General features: G+C 36.8%; 1 protein-coding gene across 2 annotated transcripts in view; it reads left to right on the plus strand.

Moving 5' to 3' along the window:
• Shrm (Shroom) overlaps positions 1-25,933 on the plus strand; it is a 631,603-nt gene that overhangs the window by 88,145 nt on the left and 517,525 nt on the right. The window contains exons 2-3 of one of the 2 annotated variants that reach the window (XM_067775904.1): positions 7,990-8,123; positions 23,318-24,494. In XM_067775904.1, the coding sequence (XP_067632005.1) occupies positions 23,532-24,494 (963 nt within the window). In that variant the 5' untranslated portion in view covers positions 7,990-8,123; positions 23,318-23,531. The remainder of the gene's footprint in view (positions 1-7,989; positions 8,124-23,317; positions 24,495-25,933) is intronic. The other variant, XM_067775905.1, reaches the window with a different exon arrangement.

Genomic DNA, 25,933 nt, shown 5'->3' on the forward strand with positions numbered 1-25,933 from the left:
ATGGAACTAAGGATTACTCCCTTTTAAAATACTCATTAACAAATTTCGTTTGATACCCATATTGTACAAACGCATTCTAGGGTCACACCTGGTCCACCTTTATGGCGATATCTCGAAACGGCGTCCACCTGTGGAACTAAGCATCACTCCCTTTTAGAATACTCATTAACACCTTTCTTTTGATACCAATATTGTACAAACAAATTCTAGGGTCACCCCTGGTCCACCTTTATGGCGGTATCTCGAAACGGCGTCCACCTATGGAACTAAGGATTACTCCCTTTTAAAATACTTATTAACACCTTTCATTTGATACCCATATCGTACAAACGCATTCTAGAGTCAACCTGATCCACCTTTATGGCTATATCCCTAAATGGCGTCCACCTATAGATCTATGACCCACTCCCTCATAAAATACTCTTTAATGCCTTTCATTTGATACACATGTCATACAAACACATTCCAGGGTTTCCCTCGGTTCATTTTCCTACATGGTTATTTTCCCTTGTGTTGTCACCATAGCTCTCAACTGAGTATGTAATGTTCGGTTACACCCGAACTTAACCTTCCTTACTTGTTATTTTTTAAATTTTTTCAATACAAATAAGCCCTTATACCGAATTTGGTGAAGATATCTCAAGCTGTATAGGTATTGAATTGATAAAGATAGGAACACACATAAAATGGAGAATTGGGAGCAAGAATAACAATAGGAACAAGAAAAAGGATAGGAATGCGGTTAGGTTGATAAAAAAGGAGAAGGAAGAAATGAAAAGTGGTGAGGACCAAAAGAATAAGGAAGAGAGAGTGGATATGTAAGTAAGCGAAGTAGGTCGGTATGGAGGGGAGGCAGTATTTCTGGCAGAGCGATGCCAGCTTGTACTACGAATTTTCTATGCCAACCCTTCATTTAATACAAATTTCGCGAAAATGGAAAAGCTCTTTAAAATGAAGTAGTTGAAAAAATTGGTGATCAAATTGTAATCTAACTGTTTATGTTCGAGGAAACCTGAAGCAGATGCAGGGTTATATGATCATTTTCCCTACTACGCGTTTCTATACTTTCTTGTCTTCTTCAAGGAGTCTGATAATTTTATTTTAGAAGTTTAGCTAATTTTTATGTAAGCTATAGTTTTTTACAAGAACCAACAACAAAACTTTCAACTTAACAATGTACAGAATATTTCTAAAAAAAAGTAAGCAGACTGTCCAATTTTAACTGCTATTGACTACTAAGCTTTTTTTTCGAACTGGGGCAGTGCAGTTTAGAGGGGAAGAATATTGCAAAAAATTTGCTTGTGAAAATATGCAACGAATGTGCGCAGTCCTATCTGTGTAATTTCGAATATAAATATACATACATATGTAAATATGTAGACATAAATATATTTCATAAATTTGAAAATGCATTTTTGATATATAAAAAATGTCAATGCTAATAGCTCGCATTTTCTGAGCTGCTACTATCGCTATTCTTGAAATGCCAAAGACTCAAATTTCTATTCTAACCTTGCATTCCAAAAAACAATTTAGGCAGGAAATATGCCATTATATTCGAATTTCTTTATTTTCCTCAACTTCTCCGAAAATATCAAACTTGTACCAATTAGCTCATAATTGAATTTTTACTATTCTAAAAATTTAAATCTCAGAGGTAATCATCATAAAAAATTTTCAGTTTCCTGTATGGAAAAATTCAATCTTTGCGCATAACCAACATACTAGTTACGAAACAGTTTTTAACCAATTGCAGCGTGTTTATACATTTGAGTGTGTGTGAATATGTGCAATCTCATTGCAATGAAAATTTGGGGTTCTTAATATTTGTTTGGTTGACTCTTTAACCTTATTGGTTAACCATTTACTTTACAAGCTCAATATGCACAATCGTTGCAAGTTCATTTAATAGCTCAAAAAATTCTTAGTGCAGGCAGTACTTTTCGACACTTTTTCTTTATTTTTCGTAGTGTAGGTAGTTAGTTCGATACTTCTCCACTTATGGTGTGTTCTCATGCCGGATTGATAAGTTGGAATTATACATGCCTCCCTCAATGCTGGCATGATAAGCCGGTTGCAATTGGACCTGCATGTGCAGCTAGAGGTGAATGAGACAGAATAAGCATGTGCATGAGTATTACATTAACTCAGGAGAGTCATTGTTGAAATGAATCCGCAATCCGCAGATCTTATAGACCGATCGTTTATATGTGCCATTCTGTGTGCGAACCGTGACAACACGTACTAAATTGATGAGTTTCCAGAACTCAACCAAGCTGTCATTGTTGGTAAGCGGTCATCTTTCACCACAACCAGCTCATTGATACACAGGTTGGGCTCCTCATGACGCCATTTCGGACGTGATTGCAGGTGCGAGAGCCAATCCGAAGACCATCTGTGGTGAACCATACGCTGAAGCTCAAAGTATTGCGGAGACAGCGTCTTGTTATTTGGAGCCACCTCAGGGACTGACAGTAGAGCGTCGCCGATCAAAAAATGTCCGGGCGTTAAAGCAAATAAATGATCCGGATCCGACGTGAATGGGCATAGAGGCCGTGAATTTAGACACGCTTCGACGCGTACTAATAGCGTCGATAGCTGTTCGTATGTAAGTTTTGCTGCGCCTATTATGCGCTTCAAATGATGTTTGACGGACCTTCGCCTCCCAGAGTCTTCCGAAATTGGGTGAATGAGGTGGATTAAAATGCCATTGAATATTTTGGGCTGCTAGCTTAGGAACAATGTCACGCTTAACATTCCTAATAAATTGTCTAGAATTCATCTTCAAGAGGGTGTCTGATCCGACAAAATTCTTACCACAGTCGCTATGCAAGTCGCGGCAAAGACCACAACGACCTATAGACCGCTGAAGTGCCCATAGGAAATGTTCGGTTGTCATGCCTGTGGCCGCTTCTAAATGCACAGCCTTTGTAGCCAGACATATGAACAGTGCGATGTATCCTTTATAAACTGTAGTACTCCGATACCTTGATGCTTTCAGCTCTATGGCTCCTGTGTAGTCTACCCCTGTTGCTAGAAAGGCACGTTGTGGCGGATTGACTCGTTGTGCCGGCAAATCTCCTATTAATTGCGTGGCTGCTTGAGGCTTATTACGGAAGCATCGTATGCAACGTCGTAATTTTGTGGGAATTGTTAATTACCCAGGTTGTAAAATGATGATTTCTTGGCAAAGTGAGAGGATGCCGTTGACCCTACGGCAATGCTGCGTGTTTGAGATGACCACGTATACTCAGATCCATCTTATCGTCGACAAATGGGGTTAAACTAACTAGTTTGCTACTCGTGGGTAGGGCATGGTCAGCCTGAATTCGAAGAATATCCGGTCCAAACGCTTCATGTTGCACACACCTTACAATCCTAAATAAACTCTCTTGAAGTTCCATTGTAGTAAGTTATTCAGCTCTGCGATTTTGAATATTTTCTTGGCGCATATTGTGAGTTGCTTTCAATATCATCCAGTATGAGCAGTAATACGTATGAGTCTCGAAAATGTGTGAATGTGTGGAAGCCGCAAGTCTGGTCATAAATGTCATAAGAAACGTCATTCAGTGGAGTATTTTGAATCGGTTTTTTTTTTATAAATACCAAGTATCTAGGCGATCAACCAAATTAATGAATGATGAAGAGAAGAGTGGATTACGAATGAGAGGTGGGCATTATTTTAAAGGTTCCCCAAAATTGATAACATAAACGTTATTTAGCTGTTACAAAATGTTTTGAGTTAGAATTATATAGATTTTTGTTAGTTAATATTAAGGCCTTTATCTTATCACGAGTTATTTGGATTTACCAAATTTTCACGGATATGTAATGTCGATATTAATGGAACAATATTTTCTCTAGTGCCTGTGGCCACCATCATTGAATCTACAACTAATAAAGTGTAACCGCAGAAACCACATATATACGAACACATTTGATAAAAAAATCACACTCATTAGGGTAATCCAAGATTTTCTGGTAAAAATTCAAGTCGCATGCAGAAATGAACAAAGCCCTTATTACTATGGAGTTTGATAAAATAAACAAAAAGCCAAAATTTCTAGCTCATAAGTCACTTGCAAGTCAGTACTCAATACTGTTAAAAATCGAAAACTTGGTTGATATTCCAATAGCATCCAATGAAAATTATCAAGCAATTGCCCTGCAGTCTCATTTGTTACATCTACAAGGCGAATCGGTCCGATTGTCGCATTTTTGACGTGTAAACATAGGATGGAATTGAAAAGGTTAATAATGGAAAGGAAAGGTTTGTCATTTGCTCTATACAAAGGTTTCCGACTTTTTATCAACACAGTTATCGGTTTGTTATCGATTTCTTATCGAAAAGTTAACGATTATAAATCGAAAAGTTTTTGATCTGTTATTAAAAATTGATCGATTTGTTATGAAAAAATTTTATATAAAAGTGCAAATCACAATACATATAAAATTATGTGCACTGAAATTTTTTTTTAAATTGTACATAAAAAAAAAAAAATATTTTAAATGTTTAGGGAATTTTGGTGGTCCCCTTAATGAATAAATTTTGAACTAAAATTTTTCTCAGTGCTACAATGTTACTTTTTTGTTATCAATTTGTTAGCGTAAATTTGAGTATCATACCGAAGTGCATTGGCTTCATATGGAAGTGCTTTTTCTTTGCACTTTTATATGAAATTAAGGCACTCTCATACGAATCGACTTTATAAGTGAGGACATATGGAGTGCTATGAAATTTTTTGTATATTCAAAGTTTGAATTTGTATCTGTGCCTATTCTTCAGGGAAAAACAAAAAAAAATGTGGCTTTGGGTGTACAGGGGTTGAGCAGCTCTGCTTAAGAGCAATTAAACTTAATGCTCAAAATCCAGCACAACAACTTCATTCAGCGCCGTTGATATTTATTTCAATTATTATTTTCATGAATATGACATTCAGGTCACACCAATTTTACTTACGATAAGTGAATTATTACCGGAGTTTCGAAATTGTGGTGAAAAGCTGAGTCTAAAAAATCGGAGCTATATCCGTTTCATAAAATTTTGAATCGATGTTGCGGACGACCCAAATTTCAGTTCAAATACAATATTCATTCTTATCTAATCTAGGGCGATGCAAAGTTTCAGCAACTGCTCGAGCCTTAACTCAGAAATTATTGCGACAACGAAAAAATACTTCAGGCTGTATCTGTGGAGCATCTGATGGTGTTCATTTTGGAAATGGGCGCGAAACAAGAGCAAGACTTACGAAGCGGTGCCAGGTACTTAATTTCGCTACACCGGGTCTCGAAAATCTCAAGACGCGTCCATGCGACTTATCATGATTTTTAGTACCATTAACATAATGTCAAAATAGGTCATGCACGTTTCCAAGTCTAATCTCAAATTCCGAGGTCAAACCCTTAAATGGCTGGAGTAATTTTAATTTTCTTAATGAAACAATTTTTAATACAAATTTTTTTCAGAGCCATAAGATATTTGAATAATTTTTAGTTTTTCTCTAACGAAGTGCCCGTTCATTGTATGAAAGTGTCTTTGCTTTGCACTTGTGGAAATCAAAAACTTCCATCTAAATTTTTTTTTAGATTTGAGGGCATATGGGGTGCTTTGATTTTTTTTTTATATTTGAAGTGTAAATTTGTACCTGTGCCTATGATTCAGGGCACAACAAAAACAAAAGTGCTATGAGTGTATAGGATTGAGCAGCTCTGATTATATGTAACAAAATATAGCAAGTTTTTTTTGAGCCACCCTAGTATATGTACCTTTATAAATAAAAACACATAAAATAAGTATTTATTTTTTATTTGTTTTAAACTAGAAAAAAATGTTTATTGGTTTTAATACAATACTGAGGAAAATTTTGTTTTTCATTTTTATATTTATTCTCTATTTCCACTGCTTCATCAATGCAAATATTATTATTTTAATAGTGATTTCTCTTTTCTTTCCTTCTTTTAACAATTTAGCTGCCAATATCCAATTCCATTTTCCATTTGTTGTTTAGGTCAATGTTATGCAAGCAATGTGAGTCTTTTTTTTGCATTTACATATCTCAATTTTGCTCAAATATTTCTGTGAACGTCTGCTTTAGTATTTGTTTTCTTTCCGGCTTAAAGTTGTTACAATATATATGACTATATGTATGTAGATATGTAGAAATACCTTTTTGTTGTTCCGCTTTCAGTACACTGAAAGAAATGGTGCTAGTAAAATCAACAAATCGGTTCTGTTCTTCCTGCCTTAACGGAGATTCGATGAAATTGATCGAATTATGGTTAACTCGACCAAGTTCTTTGTCAAGCGAACAAATTAGCTTAGTCATTCCAACAGAAGAGAAATTGTCGCTCTTAAGTTAACAAAATTTTGTAAAACTGACAGATTCGTAATCAATCTAACTGATTTTTCTGTTAACACAACTGATCTTACAGGTCATTTCAACGGCGATCAACTGTCAATACATGAGCGAATTTGAAAGAGAACTTTACGCTCACTGCGCTCTCTACTTTGTACTTATGACGACGGTGCCTCTTGTTAAAAAAAAATACCAAAATAAGAAAACCATCAAATCGAAAAAACACACAAAATGGGAAAACAATAAAAAACTAGTTTTTCAGTTATCAATACAAAACGAAAAACCACTTTTCGAATTTACTGTGCAAAAAATTATGAGATACCGGGACTCCTATTTATCGGGTACAATTTTGCAACTTCTAGTCCAAGCGAAATGCAAAATTCCGCCCTCTTGTTGCAGAAGTTTTGCTTGAACGAACAGGATTTTCCCACAGTTAGTAACATTTTGTTCAAGTTTTTATGAATTTTCACTCACGCGAACGAATCTAGTAAGATAATAAAAAAAAACATCCTTTTTTAATGTTGATGTTTCCAACAAAATTAAAGTTTGAGTTTATTTATACAATAAAGTTTGAGTTGTTTTGGAATCGTTTCAACTTAAAATGTTACGAAAATTAAACTCGCTGAATAACATGTAAAGTTACTCCAGTGGTGAATTACCTTCCTGCGATTTGATTCTTTACTTTTCTATAACTTACAAGTTCTCTTTTTCAAATGTTACGTCAAACATTTATACAAATTTCGTTCGAAACAATCAAGTGTGGCAACTACAAGCGAGAGAAGAAATTGAGAATGAGCTGAGCTGCAACTGATAGAATTGATAATCAGTTTTGTGACTACTATTTTCATTTCTATATTCGTATGTATGTATATCTAGCAAACATGCGTATTTATGTATCCACATATTTACGTATTTATATGGTGGCCGTCGTGGTGTGATGGTAGAGTGCTCCGCCTACCACACCGAAGGCCCTGGGTTCACACCCCGGGAAAAGCAACATCGAAATTTTAGAAACAAACTTTTTCAATTAGAAGAAAAATTTTCTAAGCGGAGTCGACCCTCGGCAGTGTTCGGCAAGCACTCCGAGTGTATTTCTGCCACGAAATGCTCTCAGTCATACACTCAGTGTCGGCATGAAACAAGTAGGTCGCTTCCCGCCAATGTCGCAACAACTTTTTTTGTTCATTTGACTACTAAAACGGTCAATTACGAATCAACGATTTGTGCGCAGTTGATTCAACATCTTGTTGCGATGGATACAAATTGACAGAAATTTCGGTTGAATTGACACGTATTTCGGTTGATTTTACCAGTCTTTTTCTTTCAGTGTAGCGTATACTAACAAATCCATATATTTATACAGTATACATACATACATATGCATAAAAACAAATGGCTACCCAAAAATATTACATTAATCATCAAAAACGCTTTTTTTCGGTTTTCAAAGTTTGCCAAGCGCTAAAGAAATGCTCATCTATTTAGTTTATAAATATTTATAATCGCTTAAGTAATATTAGCATATAGTTTCGATTGTGTTAGGAAGTTAGTTTAAAAGCGTAGCTGTAAGAGTTATTTAACTCATTTATCTTCAATTAACAAATTTTTTTTCTTCTTCTTTTTTACATTCCAGGTGTTGGCGGCTTAATAAAATATGTACATATTTACGATATTGATACGCTGCGACGCGTGTGGTGAGAAAATATTTTGAACAATGGGTGTCAAATGATGGCCATACATTAAACCTAGAAATGTTTAATGTGAAAGGTACAAAATTTATAAAATTACATATTTTGAACTCAGAGTGGAAATAAAAATCTAAAAGCTCAAAGGCCTCAAAAAAGAAAATAATTAAATAATAAATAAACAGTTTAATTTAGTGAGGTTATGAGATAGGAAATAATTTGAATTAATAAAGTAAAAAATGGTGTATATATATGTATGTTATTATCACTTTTTAATAGAGCCTTTAACAATCGACTATTCGAATAATCCATTAGTTGTTTAGCAAAATTTGTTTATTATTTAGTTGTTTGCATTCAGTTAATAAAAGTTTAGACTATTTGATTTTCGAATGAGTTCTACGATTTGTAAAGATGGTTGCAGAGTTATTGTATGTTATCTGCTGTTTACATATTTTGCATTTAGCTTCTTTGGTATACTAGGAGCCATACCTAGCGTCATTTCTGGAAACTCATTTTACAGCAAAAATTTAATTTTTTTAATTAAAAAAAAAATTTATTTATGAAAATGTTGAACTTTATTTTTTAACTAGCTTATGCCCGCTACTTCGTTTGCGAGATGATAAAGATCATTCTAGCAAATCTGCTTTACCAACTTCAGTGTTCAGACATCGGATTCCTAAAATTTACATATTGTGACGAATTATAGCAACACTAAAGGATGCTATCATCTCTAAGCCGATGCTAAGCAGTGACTTGTATGCACATCATTAAATCAATCATTATGTCTACCCATATGTCCATACGAGCAGCGGAGAAGAGACGCAAAAACATGTGCATATATCTTATCTGAGATGCTCACAAAAGAAGGCAATAATTTGTGCAAGTATCACTCACATATACACGCGCATATGAGAAGCTATAAACGTAGTTATAGCTGGTAATTTTATAGCTGATAATTAACTAGTAAATTCTAGAATAGAAAAGCCTAGAAATATGCAACGAGGAAACCAGACAGTATAAAAGGCAGCAACAGTAGAGGCACGACAATCAGTTTGATTTAAGACGCTATCTGGCGAGCAATAGAAGTGTAATTTTGAAAGTAGTCTAATAAAGGCCATTTTGCATTGTTGAATAGTGGAGCTATTTATTCAACAGTTTAGCGATTCGAACGTTAGCAGAAGGTTGCAAATAAGAGGAATTTCACTAAATTCGTTACAATATGTACAGAAATTAACGAATTGGTCGACAAATACGATTTTAAAAACCACTTCTCCCATAGCGCCATTTATTGAACATGTTATTATCCAACGGCGTAAGGTAGACTAACCATGCCAAAGATCCTGGGTTCAATCCCCGGAAGAAACAACATCAAAATACTTTAGAAAAGGCTTTTCTAAAAAGGCGTTCGACCCCCGGCTGTGGTATGGCAAACACTCCGAATGTATTTCTGCCATGAGGCCCCATCTCGTAAATTTGTAGAAAAAATTAAAAAAAGATTCGATTAAGTCTCCTCGGAGATATATTGCGTCGATTTAATCATTATATGACTTTTTAATTCGAACATTGCACTGAAAACAACCCAACGCAAAAGCATTTCCTCATGCCTCTCGTATGATGCAGTTTTGTATTGACTGCAGTTTCTTATCACAAAACGGATTTTTACTAATTTTTAATTTTTCTTGCTTTTTTACGTTCTAGGGGAGGGGGGAACTTTTTTTTAAATACATATAATAATAACGTAAAAAACCTGAAACCGCGCATGATTTGGACTCAGTTGTTTAAATAATGACCCCTGGTATCAATTTTTCCATTATATCTTTAATGTACAGACATCGGCTTGTTACAATTTAATTATATGTAGAGATGATATAAAATTTAACTTATACCATTATCACAAAGAGGGTTAATGAAATAATTAGCCAAGTATTCTTCATTAAAGCCTTTATTGAACTCGATCTTCTATACAAAATGCAAATTCCCAATTATCTCACTATTGATTTATTGAATCTAGTACATTTTGCTTGATGGGTCGGATTTAAATGTCAATGTAACAAATTACAATCAAGTAATGACAGTCAGTCGAAATCGAATAACAAGTGGCCGATTTTCAATCAATTTAAAAGTTGCTACTCGACTAATCGTCTAGTCGGTTAGCTGGATATTCGATTGTAAGCAAGAGCCCTACTGTTTATGCATAATTATATATAAAACTTTGATTTAAATATATGTATATACTGTGGGAACTGTCCGGTCCATAGGGAGATGTATGTGGACTGAATGTGTTCATACCAAGCACACAAAATTACGTGACCTACTAAATACCGATCACAAACGAAAGATACACATCATCCGGTTCGATGATATGAAACAGACAGGCAACTTTCATTGACCCATTGTCAGTGTGTGGAAACTATAGTGGCAGACCTATGAACTAGTATTTTTGCAATACTCTGCCGGTATAATCGGGCTATGATGTCGCAGAAGGGACATCATAGATGTTGTCGGCGCACTGCTTTCGATTTGAAAATGCTTTCTCGAGGGCATTTGGCAAGCGCTCGCTCTCGCGTTTGGTTGGATGAAATGGTTCCCAAGTGTTAGGCAGTTCTTAATACTGCCCTGTACTCTGGGAGGCAATGCATACTGTCTGCTTTTCCACTATACTTTTCAGTTCGGACTCTCGCACTAGCTAACCGAGATATCTTCGCTTTCGGCTATAACGATATTAGCATACACTCCCTATCCTTACCTCTTTTTCTTCTTAAAGTTTTCAGTGACCCATCTGTCCGACAAGGCGGACTTGGCGGTATTTTATTAAATATGAGGAAGAGAAATCGTTCTCCAATTAGCACCCCTTGATTTGATAACGCAACTGTTCTTCCTAAGGCTGCTCGATAAGAGTCCTCTCAAATACACCTGAATCTGTTTCCTTGCTGCAAATATAATTTATTATCGTTTATTGTCTCTTCATAGCCCAGAGGATATTGAGAGTTCTAGTCTCTTTCCCATTTCAGTGGAGGTATCGCCCTTCATCTGCTGAAATATACGACCAACGAGAGGAGGACTTTCTGAAGCGGAGCATCTTATCTGACTCCCACAATATGATAAGGTGTGCGAAGCTGCTCATTTCTACGTGAAGCTTATATAGCTCATCTCTAAACCTTTGCCGATGCAATACATTTAGCGTCACAGACAGGACCATAAGAGACAGGACCAGAAAACTTTCCTCTATTTCAAAACTCATTCCATCTTCTGTCGATGGTATAATGTGTACTTTTTGGTAATCGTTTTCGCTGCTAACCCGACCTGAATATCCAGAGACGCGAATTCGTCCATTCTTTTTTGATTAGTAACCTCCTTCTTCTTAAACAACTTCTAGCATTGCTTCACCGCATCCAATAGGTGCGATCATCAAAACTTGTCATCGAAATTCTCTAAAAGAAGTCCAATGAAACTTATAATGTCATTGGATTTAATCAAGGAGACGTAGATTAATTGGCGCTGGTTGCGCATTAAAATTAAAAAGATGATTGGTGTCATATATTGCGTATATTGGGATTGATTCCAGGTAAATGAGTAAGAGTTTAGACTATCACAGTATCTGCATATATCGGAGTCACACGCCTTTCATCTGGGTAGTATGTCGAAATTATGCCAGAGTAACGCGCCTTTCCCCTGGGAAGTCCTTTCCTGCACTGCAAGTTTCGAGTATTGATCGTTTTTGCAAGCGGTTAAGCCATTCCTACATATATTAGGACGTTATCGTGTTCGACTAAGCTCTTGCATCAACCTAAGGTGTGCGCCTTAGCGAGTAGCTACCCCATATACTACATGACATTTTTATGGATTATTTGAATTAAAATTTAAGATTAGAGTATAAATTATGGATACAGCCGCCAAATTTGTGTTAAAATAACAATAAAATATAACAAATTTTTTTATAATAATTATCGTTGTTTTAACTTTTTAAAAGTGATAAATTGTTATTAAATTTGGATTAGAAGGTATAAATTTTCAGACACCTGCCATAGCTGCGCAGTTAGATCCATTTCGAAGATTTCCAACTCTTATTCGTCAGTACGCTTTAAGGTCCGATCACATTCGACTTTTGCGTCGTTTTGGTACTGATACCACTTTGAAATAACGCACGCTGGAAGTTTGCCTGCCACAAATAATGCTAGAAAATTACAATTTTTATTTGTTTTCGTTGATTAATAACAATTTTTATCACATTGTTATAGAAATATTTTTCAAAATTAACAAATTATCAATTAAGAAAAAATTTATCATAACAATAATAATGATAAAAAATTATTGTTAGGCCTTGAGCTCGATTCGAACCCGCGATCTTAAAATCAGTAGGCCGATATAACAACAAAAATTGTTAATACATCCCAGAGCACGGGGAAAAAAGTGTCAATAAAATATGACACTATGGCAGCATTGCCAACAAACAAGTCCAATTTTCACAGCCATTCTGCAACAGATGTCGCAGTGTTGTGAATATCAATTGGCACGAACCAGAATAGAAGTAGGATTAATGAAGACAAACAAAAAACCGCTGTGATGGCTGAATGGTTACAGCAGCGGCGCCTAAACGTTGCCGATGAAGGAATTTAGCAGTTCCCGAAATGGATCTATACAACGAGCTTTGGCAGTTGTCTAAAATTTTTTCTTTCTTCTATTCTAATTTAAAAATTTTTTCAATTAAGAAAAAATTTATCATAACAATAATAATGATAAAAAATTATTGTTAGGCCTTGAGCTCGATTCGAACCTGCGATCTTAAAATCAGTAGGCCGATATAACAACAAAAATTGTTAAAATTAACAAAATAAAAATAACAATTCATAGATTTTGCACATAGTTTTGGAAAATGGAATAAGGGGTTGGCAACGCATGGAGAAACGTAAGTTTTTCAATCCTTTTTCTGTTTTTTTTGTCATTCTCGTTGCGTTGCCTGTGGATTGCGAGCATAGCAATAAAGACGTGTGTGTTGAAAATCAGCTGTTGACGCAACATAAACGGCAAACTCACGCAAAAGTCGAATGTGTTTGGGCCTTTAGGCCCGCTGCGCTAACGATTTAGCTATAATATGCGCTATCGCTTATTAATAATTTTTTTTTTTTTGTTCTTATAGGCCTATTTATAAAGGATTCTTTTTTCGAACTCGTGCTCAAGGCCTATAAAGATATGGTTTTTCTTATATAAGCCTTGAGCTCGAATTCTGACCAAGAAAGATTTTTAGTTTTGAAGATATCAGGTGCCGCCGGCAGCCCATTAGTGTTCTTTTCTTACTAAGTACTTCGATTGCCGCATGCTCATCATAAATTTTTGAAAGGCGTGTATAACAAAAATTCCCACAACCCATTTTTGAAATGTTTTTTACATATTTCCCTTGAGCGTTAACAGTTGTTTTATAATACTTACACATATTTTTTATCAAATTAAATTCAGCGCGTTTTCACTTGAGACTAACAATATCAGTAAAGTGATATGAATTTCCTATATCTTCATTAATTTAATAGTTACACATCCATTAATAAATATTCATAACGATATGTATATGGATTGACTTTCCCTTTGGGCACTGCAAGTGCACTGCGGGACATGAAAATTTGAATGAAAAAATCAATCAAGCCTAAATTAGTGTTTTAAATGCATATATTTATCTACAAATAAGCATCTATATATCATATGAAAGCTTGCAGCTATGAGTAGCCTACATAAAAACAAGTAAGGAAGGTTAAGTTCGGGTGTAACCGAACATTACATACTCAGTTGAGAGCTATGGTGACAACATAAGGGAAAATAACCATGTAGGAAAATGAACCGAGGGAATATGTTTGTATGACATGTGTATCAAATGAAAGGCATTAAAGAGTATTTTATGAAGGAGTGGGCCATAGTTCTATAGGTGGACGCCATTTGGAGATATGGCCATAAAGGTGGATCAGGGTTGACTCTAGAATGCGTTTGTACGATATGTGTATCAAACGAAAGATGTTAATGAGTATTTTAAAAGGGAATAATCCTTAGTTCCATAGGTGGACGCCGTTTCGAGATATCGCCATAAAGGTGGACCAGGGGTGACCCTAGAATTTGTTTGTACAATATGGGTATCAAAAGAAAGGTATTAATGAGTATTTTATAAGAGAGTGATGCTTAGTTCCACAGGTGGACGCCGTTTCGAGATATCGCCATAAAGGTGGACCAGGTGTGACCCTAGAATTTGTTTGTACGATATGGGTATCAAATTAAAGGTATTAATGAGTATTTTATAAGAGAGTGATGCTTAGTTCCACAGGTGGACGCCGTTTCGAGATATCGCCATAAAGGTGGACCAGGTGTGACCCTAGAATTTGTTTGTACGATATGGGTATCAAATTAAAGGTATTAATGAGTATTTTAAAAGGGAGTAATCCTTAGTTCCATAGGGGGACGCCGTTTCGAGATATCGCCACAAAGGTGGACCAGGGGTGACCCTAGAATTTGTTTGAACAATATGGGTATCAAAGGAAAGGTGTTAATGAGTATTTTAAAAGGGAGTGATGCTTAGTTCCACAGGTGGACGCCGTTTCGAGATATCGCCATAAAGGTGGACCAGGTGTGACCCTAGAATACGTTTGTATGATATGGGTATCAAATTAAAGGTATTAATGAGAGTTTTAAAAGGGAGTGGTGGTAGTTATACATGTGAAGGCGTTTTCCAGATATCGACCAAAATGTGGACCAGGGTGACCCAGAACATCATCTGTTGGATACCGTTAATTTATTTATATATGTAATAACTGCCAAGATTTTAAGGGTTTTTTATTTCGCCATGCAGAACTTTTTCATTTTCTTCTACTTAATATGGTAGGTGTCACAACCATTTTATAAAGTTTTTTCTAAAGTTATATTTCGCGTCAATAAACCAATCCAATTACCTCACCATGATTCATCCCTTTTATCGTATTTGGTATAGAATTATGGCATTTTTTCATTTTTCGTAATTTTCGATATCGAAAAAGTGGGCGTGGTCATTGTCGGATTTCGTTCATTTTCATACCAAGATAAAGTGAGTTCAAGTAAGTACGTGAACTAAGTTCATTAAAGATATGTCGATTTTTGCTCAAGTTATCGTGTTAACGGCCATGCGTAAGGACAGACGAAGGACTGTGTATAAAAACTGGGCGTGGCATCAACCAATTTCGCCCGTTTTCACAGAAAACAGTTAACATCATAAAATCTATGCCCCTACCAAATTTCAAAAGGATTGGTTAATTTTTGTTCGTCTTATGGCGTTAAAAGTATCCTAGACAAATTAAATGAAAAAGGGCGGAGGCACGCCCATTTTGAAATTTTCTTTTATTTTTGTATTTTGTTGCACCATATCATTACTGGAGTTGAATGTTGACATAATTTACTTATATACTGTAAAGATATTAATTTTTTTGTTAAAATTTTACTTTAAAAAAATTTTTTTTTTTAAAGTGGGCGTGGTCCTTCTCCGATTTTGCAAATTATTATTGGGCATACATATATTAATAGTAGTAACGTCCTGCCAAACTTCATCATGATATCTTCAACGACTGACAAATTACAGCTTGCAAAAGTTTTAAATTGCCTTCTTTTAAAAGTGGGCGGTGCTACGCCCGTTGTCCAAAATTTTACTGATTTTCTATTCTGCGTCATAAATTCAACTCATCTACGAAGATTTGTCGCTTTATCTGTCTTTGGTAATGAATTATCGCACTTTTTCCGTTTTTCGAAATTTTCGATATCGAAAAAGTGGGCGTGGTTATAGTCCAATATCGTTCATTTTAAATAGCGATCTGAGATGAGTGCTCAGGAACCTACGTACCAAATTTCATCAAGATACCTCAAAATTTACTCAAGTTATCGTGTTAACGGGCGGACGGACGGACGGACATGGCTTAATCGAATTTTTTTTCGATCCTGATTATTTTGATATATGGAAGTCTATATCTATCTCGATTCCTGTATATATGTACAACCAACCGTTATCCAATCAAACTTAATATACTCTGTGAGCTCTGCTCAACTGAGTATAAAAATATCCATATGTAGGTATCCGTTTGTATAGGCTCCACAATTTCATTCGAAAACGTTTGCAAGCAACAAAATAGCAACTATGTTCACAAGCGAAACAAATTTTTGAACTAAGCGACATTAAAAACAGTTATAACATTAAACATAAAATTTAATATTGGTATTAAAGAGAAGCGAAAAACGAATTTAAATTTATCATATGATATAAGAAAATGTGTACATTAAAATCAATTAAATTATGGCTTACAAGCTCAAAGGTGCAACTTTAATGAAATCATAAGAAAAGTGAGCGTATGCAATATAAATAAAACAAGTAAGGACGGCACTGTCTTCTGGCTGTGCCGACGACTTCATACATTTAATGAATGGGGTTGAACAATAAACTTATCCCATTCGTAATATCCAAATAATCGACTGTATAAGATATGAAATATATATTGAACAGATGTACATACCTAAGCGATTTTTAAGACAAATAAAACGTAAAACAATATGCGCAATATACGAAGCCATATGGTGAAGTTTAAAGCTTCAGTCTGATAAATAGAGGAAGATATGCCAAAAATCCTCTTTTCTGAAAAATCGGTTGTAAATATACTCTGAAAGAAAACCATTGGTAAAATCAACCGAAATATGGGTCAATTCAACCGAAATTTCTGTTAATTTTTAACCATCGCATCAAGATTTTGAATCAACTGCGCATAAATCGTTCATTCGTAATTGACCGTTTTAGTAGTCAAATGAACAAAAAAAAAAAAATTGTGACGACAGCTTTGTACCAAAGTACCTATGTATGTTGCCATATACATAAATTAATAAATAAATATAAGGCGCGATAACCTTCGAAGAGATCTAAGGCCGAGCTTCTCTTCCAATTTGCGTCGTGCTCCTCTTGCTTTTCCCTGCAAATTGACCGAACGGGACCTACTTGTTTTATGGCCACTCCGAATGGCATCTGCAAGGCAGATAGGCAAATGTGTTTTCACTGAGAGCTTTTCATGGCAGAAGTACACTCGGAGCGCTTGTCAAACACTGCTGAGGGGCGACTCCGCTTAGACAAATTTTCTTCTAATTGAAAAACCTTAATTTTAAAATTTTGATGTTGCTTTGCCCGGGGTGCGAACCCAGGGCATACGGTGTGGCAGACGGAGCACGCTACCATTACACCACTGTGGCACTTACTAGCCGAATGTCAATTGGGCTACATCAAATATGCTGGCACAAATTAAACATTATACACTTTATTAGTTTGTTTTATTAAACGCAATTTCACCAAATTATTATTTAATTTATAGTTTTGAACTTCGCTTTGCAAATAGAAATGAAAATAGTAGTCACAAAACTGATTCCCATTCTTTCAGTTGCAGCTCAGCTCATTCTCAATTTCCTCTCTCGCATGTAGTTGTCACACTTGATTGTTTCGAACAAAACTTGTATAAATGTTTGACTTAACATTTTAAATAGAGAACTTGTAAATTATAGAAAATAAAGGAATCAAATCGCGAGAAGGTAATTCACCACTGGAGTAACTTTAGATGTAATTCGGCAAGTTTAATTTTCGTAACACTTTAAGTTGAAACGATTCCAAAACAACTCCAACTTTTATGTTGTCGGAAACAGCAACATTAAAAATTGATGTTTTTTATTATCTTATTAGATTCGTTCCCGTGAGTGAAAATTCGTAAAAAATTTAACAAAATGTTATTAACTTTGGAAAAATCCTGTTCGCTCAAACAAAACTGGAACGTCGCTTGGACGAGAAGTTGCAAAATTGTACCCGATAGATGTCCCGGTATCTCATAATTTTTGCACAGTAAATTCAAAAAAAGGTTTTTTTCGTTTTGTGTTGATAACTGAAATACTAGTTTTTGTTGTTTTCCCATTTTGTGTGTTTTTTCGATTTGATGGTTTTCTTATTTTTGTGTTTTTTTTAACAAGTGGCACCATCGTCATAGGTACAAAGTAGAGAGCGCAGTGAGCGTAAAATTCTCTTTGAAATTTGCTCATGTATTGCCAGTTGATCGCCGTTGAAATGACCTGTAAAATCAGTTGTATTAACAGAAAAATCAGTTAGATTGACCAGGAATTTTACAGAATTTTGTTAACTTAAGAGCGCCAATTTCTCTTCTGTTGAAATGGCTACACTAATTTGTTCGTTTGACAAAGAACTCGGTCGAACTAACCATAATTCGATCAATTTCACCGAATCTCCGTTAAGTCAAGAACAACAGAACCGATTTGTTGATTTTACTAGCACCATTTCTTTCAGTGTACCCGCTCACCAAATTTTATCAAGATGTCTCAAAAATTGAGGGACTAGTTTGCATGCAAACGGGCAGACGGACAGACGGAGAGACGGACCTGGCTAAATCAACTCAGCTCTTCATCTCATCATTTCGGTATACTTATTGGTGGGGGTATCTATTTTCCTTTAAGGACTTACAATTTCGAGATTCGTGCCAAAATTAATATACCATTTCATTTTCATAAAAGGTATAAATATATAAACAACAGCTTCGTCGATAGTTGTAAGAAAAACTCTATGACAATTACCAATCGAAATCGCAACAAACGTGCACAAGACAAAACATCAGTATAAATCACTAAACGAAAAACTAGTAACCATCGCTGTTTGTAAATTTTGCAATTTTTTTCTTAATATCAATAACAAAACTAAATTAATTTTTAAACGATAATAAATATTAAATGTAAACAATTGCAAAAATACATTCAGCAAAGCTATAATGTTTTAACATTCATATACACATATAAGTACATCAGGCCGGGTCGATTTGTGGGGAGGCAAAAAAATCGCCTATTGCTCTGTGAAAATCATATTCTAGGGATCAAAATAAGAAACTTTGCCGATGGTATCATACCTCTAAAACGAATTCTGATGTCCCCCCCCCCCCCCCTTTGGGTCGTAGGGGCAAGTTTTGAAAAATCCCACTTTGAAGTGCCTATGTTTTTACTTTTTGGAGTTTATTTTTCTCTTTAGAAATTTATTTAGTCAGAACATATGTAAATGAAAAAACGAATTTAACTTAGTAATAGAAAATAAATTAAAAAAATTTATTAGAAATTAGCGTTTTTACAACCCCCTTTTAAAACCAAGGCATCACTGTGATGCATTTGCATGTCGTAAACATAGTTGTGTGGGTTTTTTATTCAACCGTTTTGAAAAATGAAGGTATCACTGTGTCACAATTGCAGATCGTAAAATTGCTTGTGTTGTTTTTTTTAAGCCACCACAAGACACAGCAGGTAGAATTGAAATTGCCCCTACCCAAAAGTTCGACCCAAAGTGGGGACATCAGAATTCGTTTTAGGGGTATGGTTCCTTCGGCAAAGTTTCTTATTTTGATCCCTAGAATACGATTTTCACAGAGCAATGAGCGATTTTTAAATCGACCCGCCCTAAAGTACATACCTATATACCACACACAATTCGTAATATTGATAGCAGTAAACAGTAAATTATTTCTTGCATTTTTATCCCCAGCTGTACTTGTACACAGGGTATCATAACTTTGATTGTATAACGGTTGGTTGTACAGGTAAAAAGGAATCGAGATAGATATAGACTTTGATCTATCAAAGTCATCAGTATCGAAAAAAATTTGATTAAGCCATGTCCGTCCGTTCGTCCGTTAACAGTTTAAATTGAGCAAATATTGAGATATCTTCACCAAATTCGGTATACGAGCTTATCTGGACGCAGAATGGATTGGTATTGAAAATGAGCGAAATGCGACGATAATCACGCCGATAATCGATATCGAAAATTTAAAAAATGGGAAAAAATTAAATAATTCAAAAAACGAATTCTGCTAAGGTAATGAAATTTTTATGACGCAAAATATAAATTCAAACAAATTATGGAATATGGGCGTGGCACCACCCACATTTAAAGATAAATGAAAGGTGCGATAACCTCCGAAGAGATCTAAGGCCGAGTTTCTCTTCCAATTTGGGTAGTGCTTCTTTAAATTTTTCCTACAAATTGGCGTGACGGGATCTACTTGTTTTATGCAATTTTATGCAACTTTGGCTGGACGGGACCTACATGTTTTATGCCCACTCCGAACGGCATCTGCAAGACAGATGGGTTTTCACTGAGACTTTTCAAGGCGCAAATAAATTTTGAGTGCTTGCCAAACACTGCCGAGGGGCGACGCCGCTTAGAAAAAATTTTGTCTAATTGAAAAAACTTGTTTCTAAACTGTTGATGTTGTTTTTCCCGGGGCGTTAACCGAGGATCTTCGGTGTGGATGGCGGAGCACGCTACCATCACACCACAGCGGCCGCCACTTTACTTACTTACTTAATTGGCGCTTAACCGTCTAAACGGTTATGGCCGACCAACAAGGCGCGCCAGTCACTCCTTCGCTCCGCCAACGGGCGCCAATTAGTTAAACCAAGGGAGTTCAAATCGTTTTCCACCTGGTCCTTCCAACGGAGTGGGGGCCGCCCTCTACCTCTACTTCCATAGGCGGGTTCCGATAGAAACACTTTCTTGGCCGGATCATCATCTTTCATTCACATAACATGGCCTAGCCAGCGCAGCCGCTGCGTTTTAATTCGCTGGACTATGTTGATGTCTGCGTATAGCTCGTACAGCTCATCATTAAATCTTCTTCGGTACTCGCCATCGCCAACGAGTAGAGGTCCATAAATCTTTCGAAGAACTTTTCTCTCGAACACTCCCAAAACCACTTCATCTGCTGTTGTCATGGTCCATGCTTCTGCCCCATATAGTAGGACGGGAACGATAAGTGACTTCTAGAGTATGATTTTCGTTCGTCGAGGGAGGACTTTACTTTTCAATTGCCTACCTTGTCCAAAGTAGCATTTATTGGCAAGATTGATTCTTCGCTAGATTTCAGTGCTGATGTTGTTGTTAGTGTTGATGCTGGTTCCCGAATAAACGAAATATTTTACTATTTCGAAATTATGGCTGCCAACAGTAGCGTGGTTGCCAAGGCGCATATGCGCTGACTCTTTGCTCGATGACAGCAGGTACTTCGTTTTGTCCTCATTCACGATCAAACCCATCTTTATCGCTTCTTTTTCCAGTTTGGAGTAAGCAGAACTAACAGCGCGGGTGTTTAGGCCGATGATGACAATGTCATCAGCATATGCCAGTAATTGCACGTGTTTATAGAACATTGTTCCAGTGCGGTTAAGTTCTGCAGCTAGTATAATTTTCTCCAACATCAAATTAAAGAAATCGCACGATAGGGGGTCACCCTGTCTGAAACCTCGTTTAGTTTCGAACGGTTCGGAGAGGTCCTTCCCAATTCTGACTGAGCTGATGGTGTTGCTCAACGTCATTTTGCACAGCCGTATAAGTTTTGCGGGGAAACCAAATTCAGACATAGCGGCGTATAGGCAGCTCCTTTTCGTGCTGTCGAAGGCGGCTTTAAAGTCGACGAAGAGGTGATGTGTGTCGATTCTCTTTTCACGGGTTTTTTCCAAGATTTGGCGCATTGTGAAAATCTGGTCGATGGTAGATTTACCAGGTCTGAAGCCGCACTGATAAGGTCCAGGGCATGCACTCGCCCGCCCATATTTTGCTAAGAAGCTGTTGCGTGCGCCTTAACAACTCCTCGCCGCCGTACTTGAATAGCTCCGCAGGCAATCCATCAGCGCCCACGGCCTTGTTGTTTTTCAATCTGGTTATTGCTATTCTAACTTCGTCATAATCGGGCGGGGGACATATATTACATCATCGTCGATTGCGGGATCGGGTTCGTCATCTCTGCACGGTGAATCGCTGCCTCCATTTAGGAGAGCAGAGAAGTGTTCCCTCCATAATCTTAGCACTCTCTGGACATCAGTTACAAGGTCGCCGTTTTCGTTCCTACAGGAGTTTGCCCCGGTCTTAAAACGTTCCGTCTGTCGCCGTATTCTTTGGTAAAATTTTCGGGCGTTAGTCCTGGTGGCTAGCAGCTCAAGGTCCTCCCACTCACGCCTTTCTGCTTCTGCTTTTTTCTTCCTGAAAAGGCGTCTCGCTTCCCTTTTCAACTCACGATAGCGTTCACACACTCCTCTTGTTGCGCTCGCTTTTAACATAGCCCTGTAGGCAGCGTCTTTTCTTTCGGTTACAACGCGGCATTATTCATCGTACCAGTTGTTTTTTCGTGGCCGCCGGTAACCAATTTTTTCCTCGGCGGCAGTACGAAGTGCTTTGGAGATATGCTCCAACTGCTCCTGTATTCCTTTAGAATGAGTTGTGCTCTCAGAGAGCAGGTGTGAGAGTCGAGTTGCGAAATCATTGGCAGCCTGTTGTGATTGAAGATTTTCAACGTCTAGCTTTCCTTGTGTTTTTTGTTCCCTGGTTTTAGCCGCGCTGAGGCAGGTGAGTATTTTGGCTGCAACGAGATAATGGTCCGAGTCAATGTTAGGTCCTCGGATTGTGCGCACATCTAAAACACTGGAGGCATGCCGTCCGTCTATCACAACGTGATCGATCTGATTGCGAGTATTTTGATCAGGAGACAGCCATGTAGCTTGATGTATCTTTTTATGCATGAACCTCGTGCTGGATATGACCATGTTTCGAGCACCGGAAAAGTCAATCAGCCTCAGTCCGTTAGGAGAAGTTTCATTGTGTAGGCTGAACTTTCCGACTGTAGCGCCAAAAACACCTTCTTTACCCACCCTGGCGTTAAAATCGCCAAGCACGACTTTTATATCATGACGGGAGCAGCGCTCGTATGTGCAGTCTAATTTTTCATAAAAAATGCCGCCACTTTGTATTGCTAAAAAAGAAGTGCACGAAGGTAGTGGCAAAGCGAGTTCAACCAATTCGCCGTGCAGAAGAAAGTCAAATCCAAAGAAAATTTTCATTGATTTCGATTAACTGACATATTGTTGTGCAAAGGCGTTGTATGGAAAATAATCAAGAAGAAGCAATCAGATGGTGCGATAACAACACCTCGAGCTGAATTCGCCTTGGCTTTCTCTATCTTAAAAACTAATAACTGCAAAATAAATCAAGGCGAATTCAGTATCAGGTGTTGCTATCCAAACAGCTGATTGCTTCTTCTTGATTACGATACAACGCCTTGTACTACAACATGTCAGTTAATCGAAATTAATGAAACTTTTCTTTGGATTTGACATTCTTCTGCACGGCGAATTGGTTGGTATGGATTCGCCTTGAAAATAAATTCATAATTAACTTGATAGACCATTAAAAAAATTAAAACACAATGTTAGGAAGTAATCGAATGGAAGTGTATATATATAACGAAACAAAACAACAATTTAAGAAAGAAAAATTAAAAACAAATTTTCAAAAAATGTATACAAAGCAAATAGCGGTAATGAAAAAAAGTGTTTTGAATCATAACAAATTGTGTCGCCTTGAAGCATACATACATATGTGTGCAGATGTGTATGTGCTCTTAAGCTATACCTCAGTGTTAGCATCATGAGAAATCAGCAAAGCGAAGAATCAATTCATATAACCACGCCCCAAACGAATGTGTCCCCAACAACAACAGAAGCGCCATTAACACAAACGTGGACTGTGGCAACAGTAAATAACAGCAAAACATTGGCGGCAAATGTGACGGAAGCCATACATAAACAATCAATTCATGGACATCCGGCAGCATTAGTCGCCAACAAGAACAGCAGCAGCAACAACAAAATGCTGGCAGCCAAAGCAAATTTGCTGGACATTGAAGAACACCAAGAAAAAGTGCAAAATATTGGTGAGACAATGGATAACAAACAGCAAGAGCAACAACAACAACAACAATCACAGCAGAAATTAATTAACATAAATCAAAATTTGCATGATTTTAGTCTAAATAACCCAAATAATAGCAACGGTAACAACAACAATCCGGTTAAGTGTGCAAGTGTAAATAATGTTTGCAATACAAGCGATATTTTAAATAATATTACAAGCAATAATAACAACAAAAGCATGGAATCACCGCTAAGCAAAAATAGTACGAATATGCAAAAAAGTAACAACAACAACAATCATAATCAAAATAAAGCGTGTAATAACAATAATAAAAGTGCTGTGAATGCAGCGCCAATGGCGCCAGCAATAACAACAACAACAACAACAATAGAAACAACTACAACTGTGACAACTACTAACATTTCTGTGAACAACAATAACAACCATGACAGTGAGAGCGGCGGCGGTAAAATTACGACAGCCACAACTAAAAGCGTTACCTCAGCTAATGCCGCTCTAACTGCTTCACATACCCCCTCTATAAATATAAACAATAATATTAACACTATAAACACCAGCAACACTAATAACAACAACAATAATTCAACAAGCATATTGCTGCGTAAACAATTTATTGCTTCGTCAGATGTTAGTAATGCAAGTTTTAGCTCGGCTTCGGTCGCTGGTTCAATACAGGTAAGTCGTTTATTATATGTAGTATGTAGATATAATTAATTTAGGAGCGTCACTTTTGTAAGCGTTTGCTAAATGATTAATTAGGTGAATATGAGCAAAAAAAATAAAAATTATTATCAAACACATTACTGAAGTGAATCGGAAATAGGTAAATATCGCCAAAATAGCTTATGTAAAAAATACCATTTTACTCTTACTGTAATTAATAATTTTAAGATTAATTGATCGTCGGTAACAATTTTCGATTAAGCGCTTCGATTTTACGTACACTTCCCGTTTCTGTTCCTATTCCTTTTACCCGTGATTGTTATTTCCGTATGCAAGTGGAAAGTACCTTCCCACGACGAGCTCTTTTATAGATCGGGCGCTTCGGGATTTACATACCTGAACATCTAAAGTCGGGTTGGCAGCTAATGCAGATAATAAGAATATGGTCTTGCTTACTAAGAGATGCAAGATCCCAAATCAGACCAGTCCTAAGCTAGGAGGGGTAACCCTGCAGGGGAAACCTTCCATTCTAGACAGTAAGTTGTCGTGGAAGCTCAACGTGGAGAAGAGAGTGAAGAAGACGTCTACGGCGCTATATCCATGTAAAAAATGCCGGGCTGTAATGTGCGGTTAATCGCTCTTGCTCTCTTATTGGGTAATTACGGCGATTGTAAAGCCTATCCCGTACTATGGGGTCTTTGTTTGGTGGACATCCATAAAAAAGAACCTACCTCAAAAAATTAGGCTTTCAATGTTTAGCACTACAGGAGCCCTGAAAACAACCTTGGCGGCTGACTGTATACCATTCCACCAGTACAACTGTTGGCAAAAAATATAGCGTTAATAACTGCAACGAGTATCAGTGCCTCGGTACAGTTTGATCGGAGACCATGCGGCAATAGTAGTGTATCGTCATCAGTTATAGGGCGAACAGACTACCTGATTCCGTATTTGCGCTTCGAAGCAGCACTCACAGCCGCAAAGAGGTGGATGGTTGACGCATGGGTGCCCAAATAGCGATACACGTGTACACCGATGGTCCCAAAGTACTGGAAGGAGTAAGGTTTGCAGTATATGGTGCTGATCCAAAAATGGAGAAATCCTACGAGCTTTCAGATCACTGTAGCTGTAGCGCTTTTTTAGGTGGAAGTAGTAGCCGTAATCAAGGCAGTAGAAACACTGGAAGAAAATAGTTTAACTGCAGTCGTGCCAACTTTTATATTGACAGCCAAGCAGAAATTAAGGCAATGATCTGGCATAGCACAGCATCCAAAAGTGTGTTAGAGAATAAGCAGTCCTTGGAAAAGATCTGGATAGGGAGAAATATACGTCTTTATTTTGAATAGATGCGAACAAAAAAGGCGGATGAACTAGCTAAATATGCTGCATACCTCAAAGCTTCTTCCGTAGACGTCTCAATCGGATTGGGCGGAATTAACCAAGCGGAAAAA

This window comes from Eurosta solidaginis, chromosome 3, assembly GCF_040869045.1.
Source record: "Eurosta solidaginis isolate ZX-2024a chromosome 3, ASM4086904v1, whole genome shotgun sequence".
In the NCBI taxonomy this organism is placed as follows: Eukaryota; Metazoa; Arthropoda; class Insecta; order Diptera; family Tephritidae; genus Eurosta; species Eurosta solidaginis.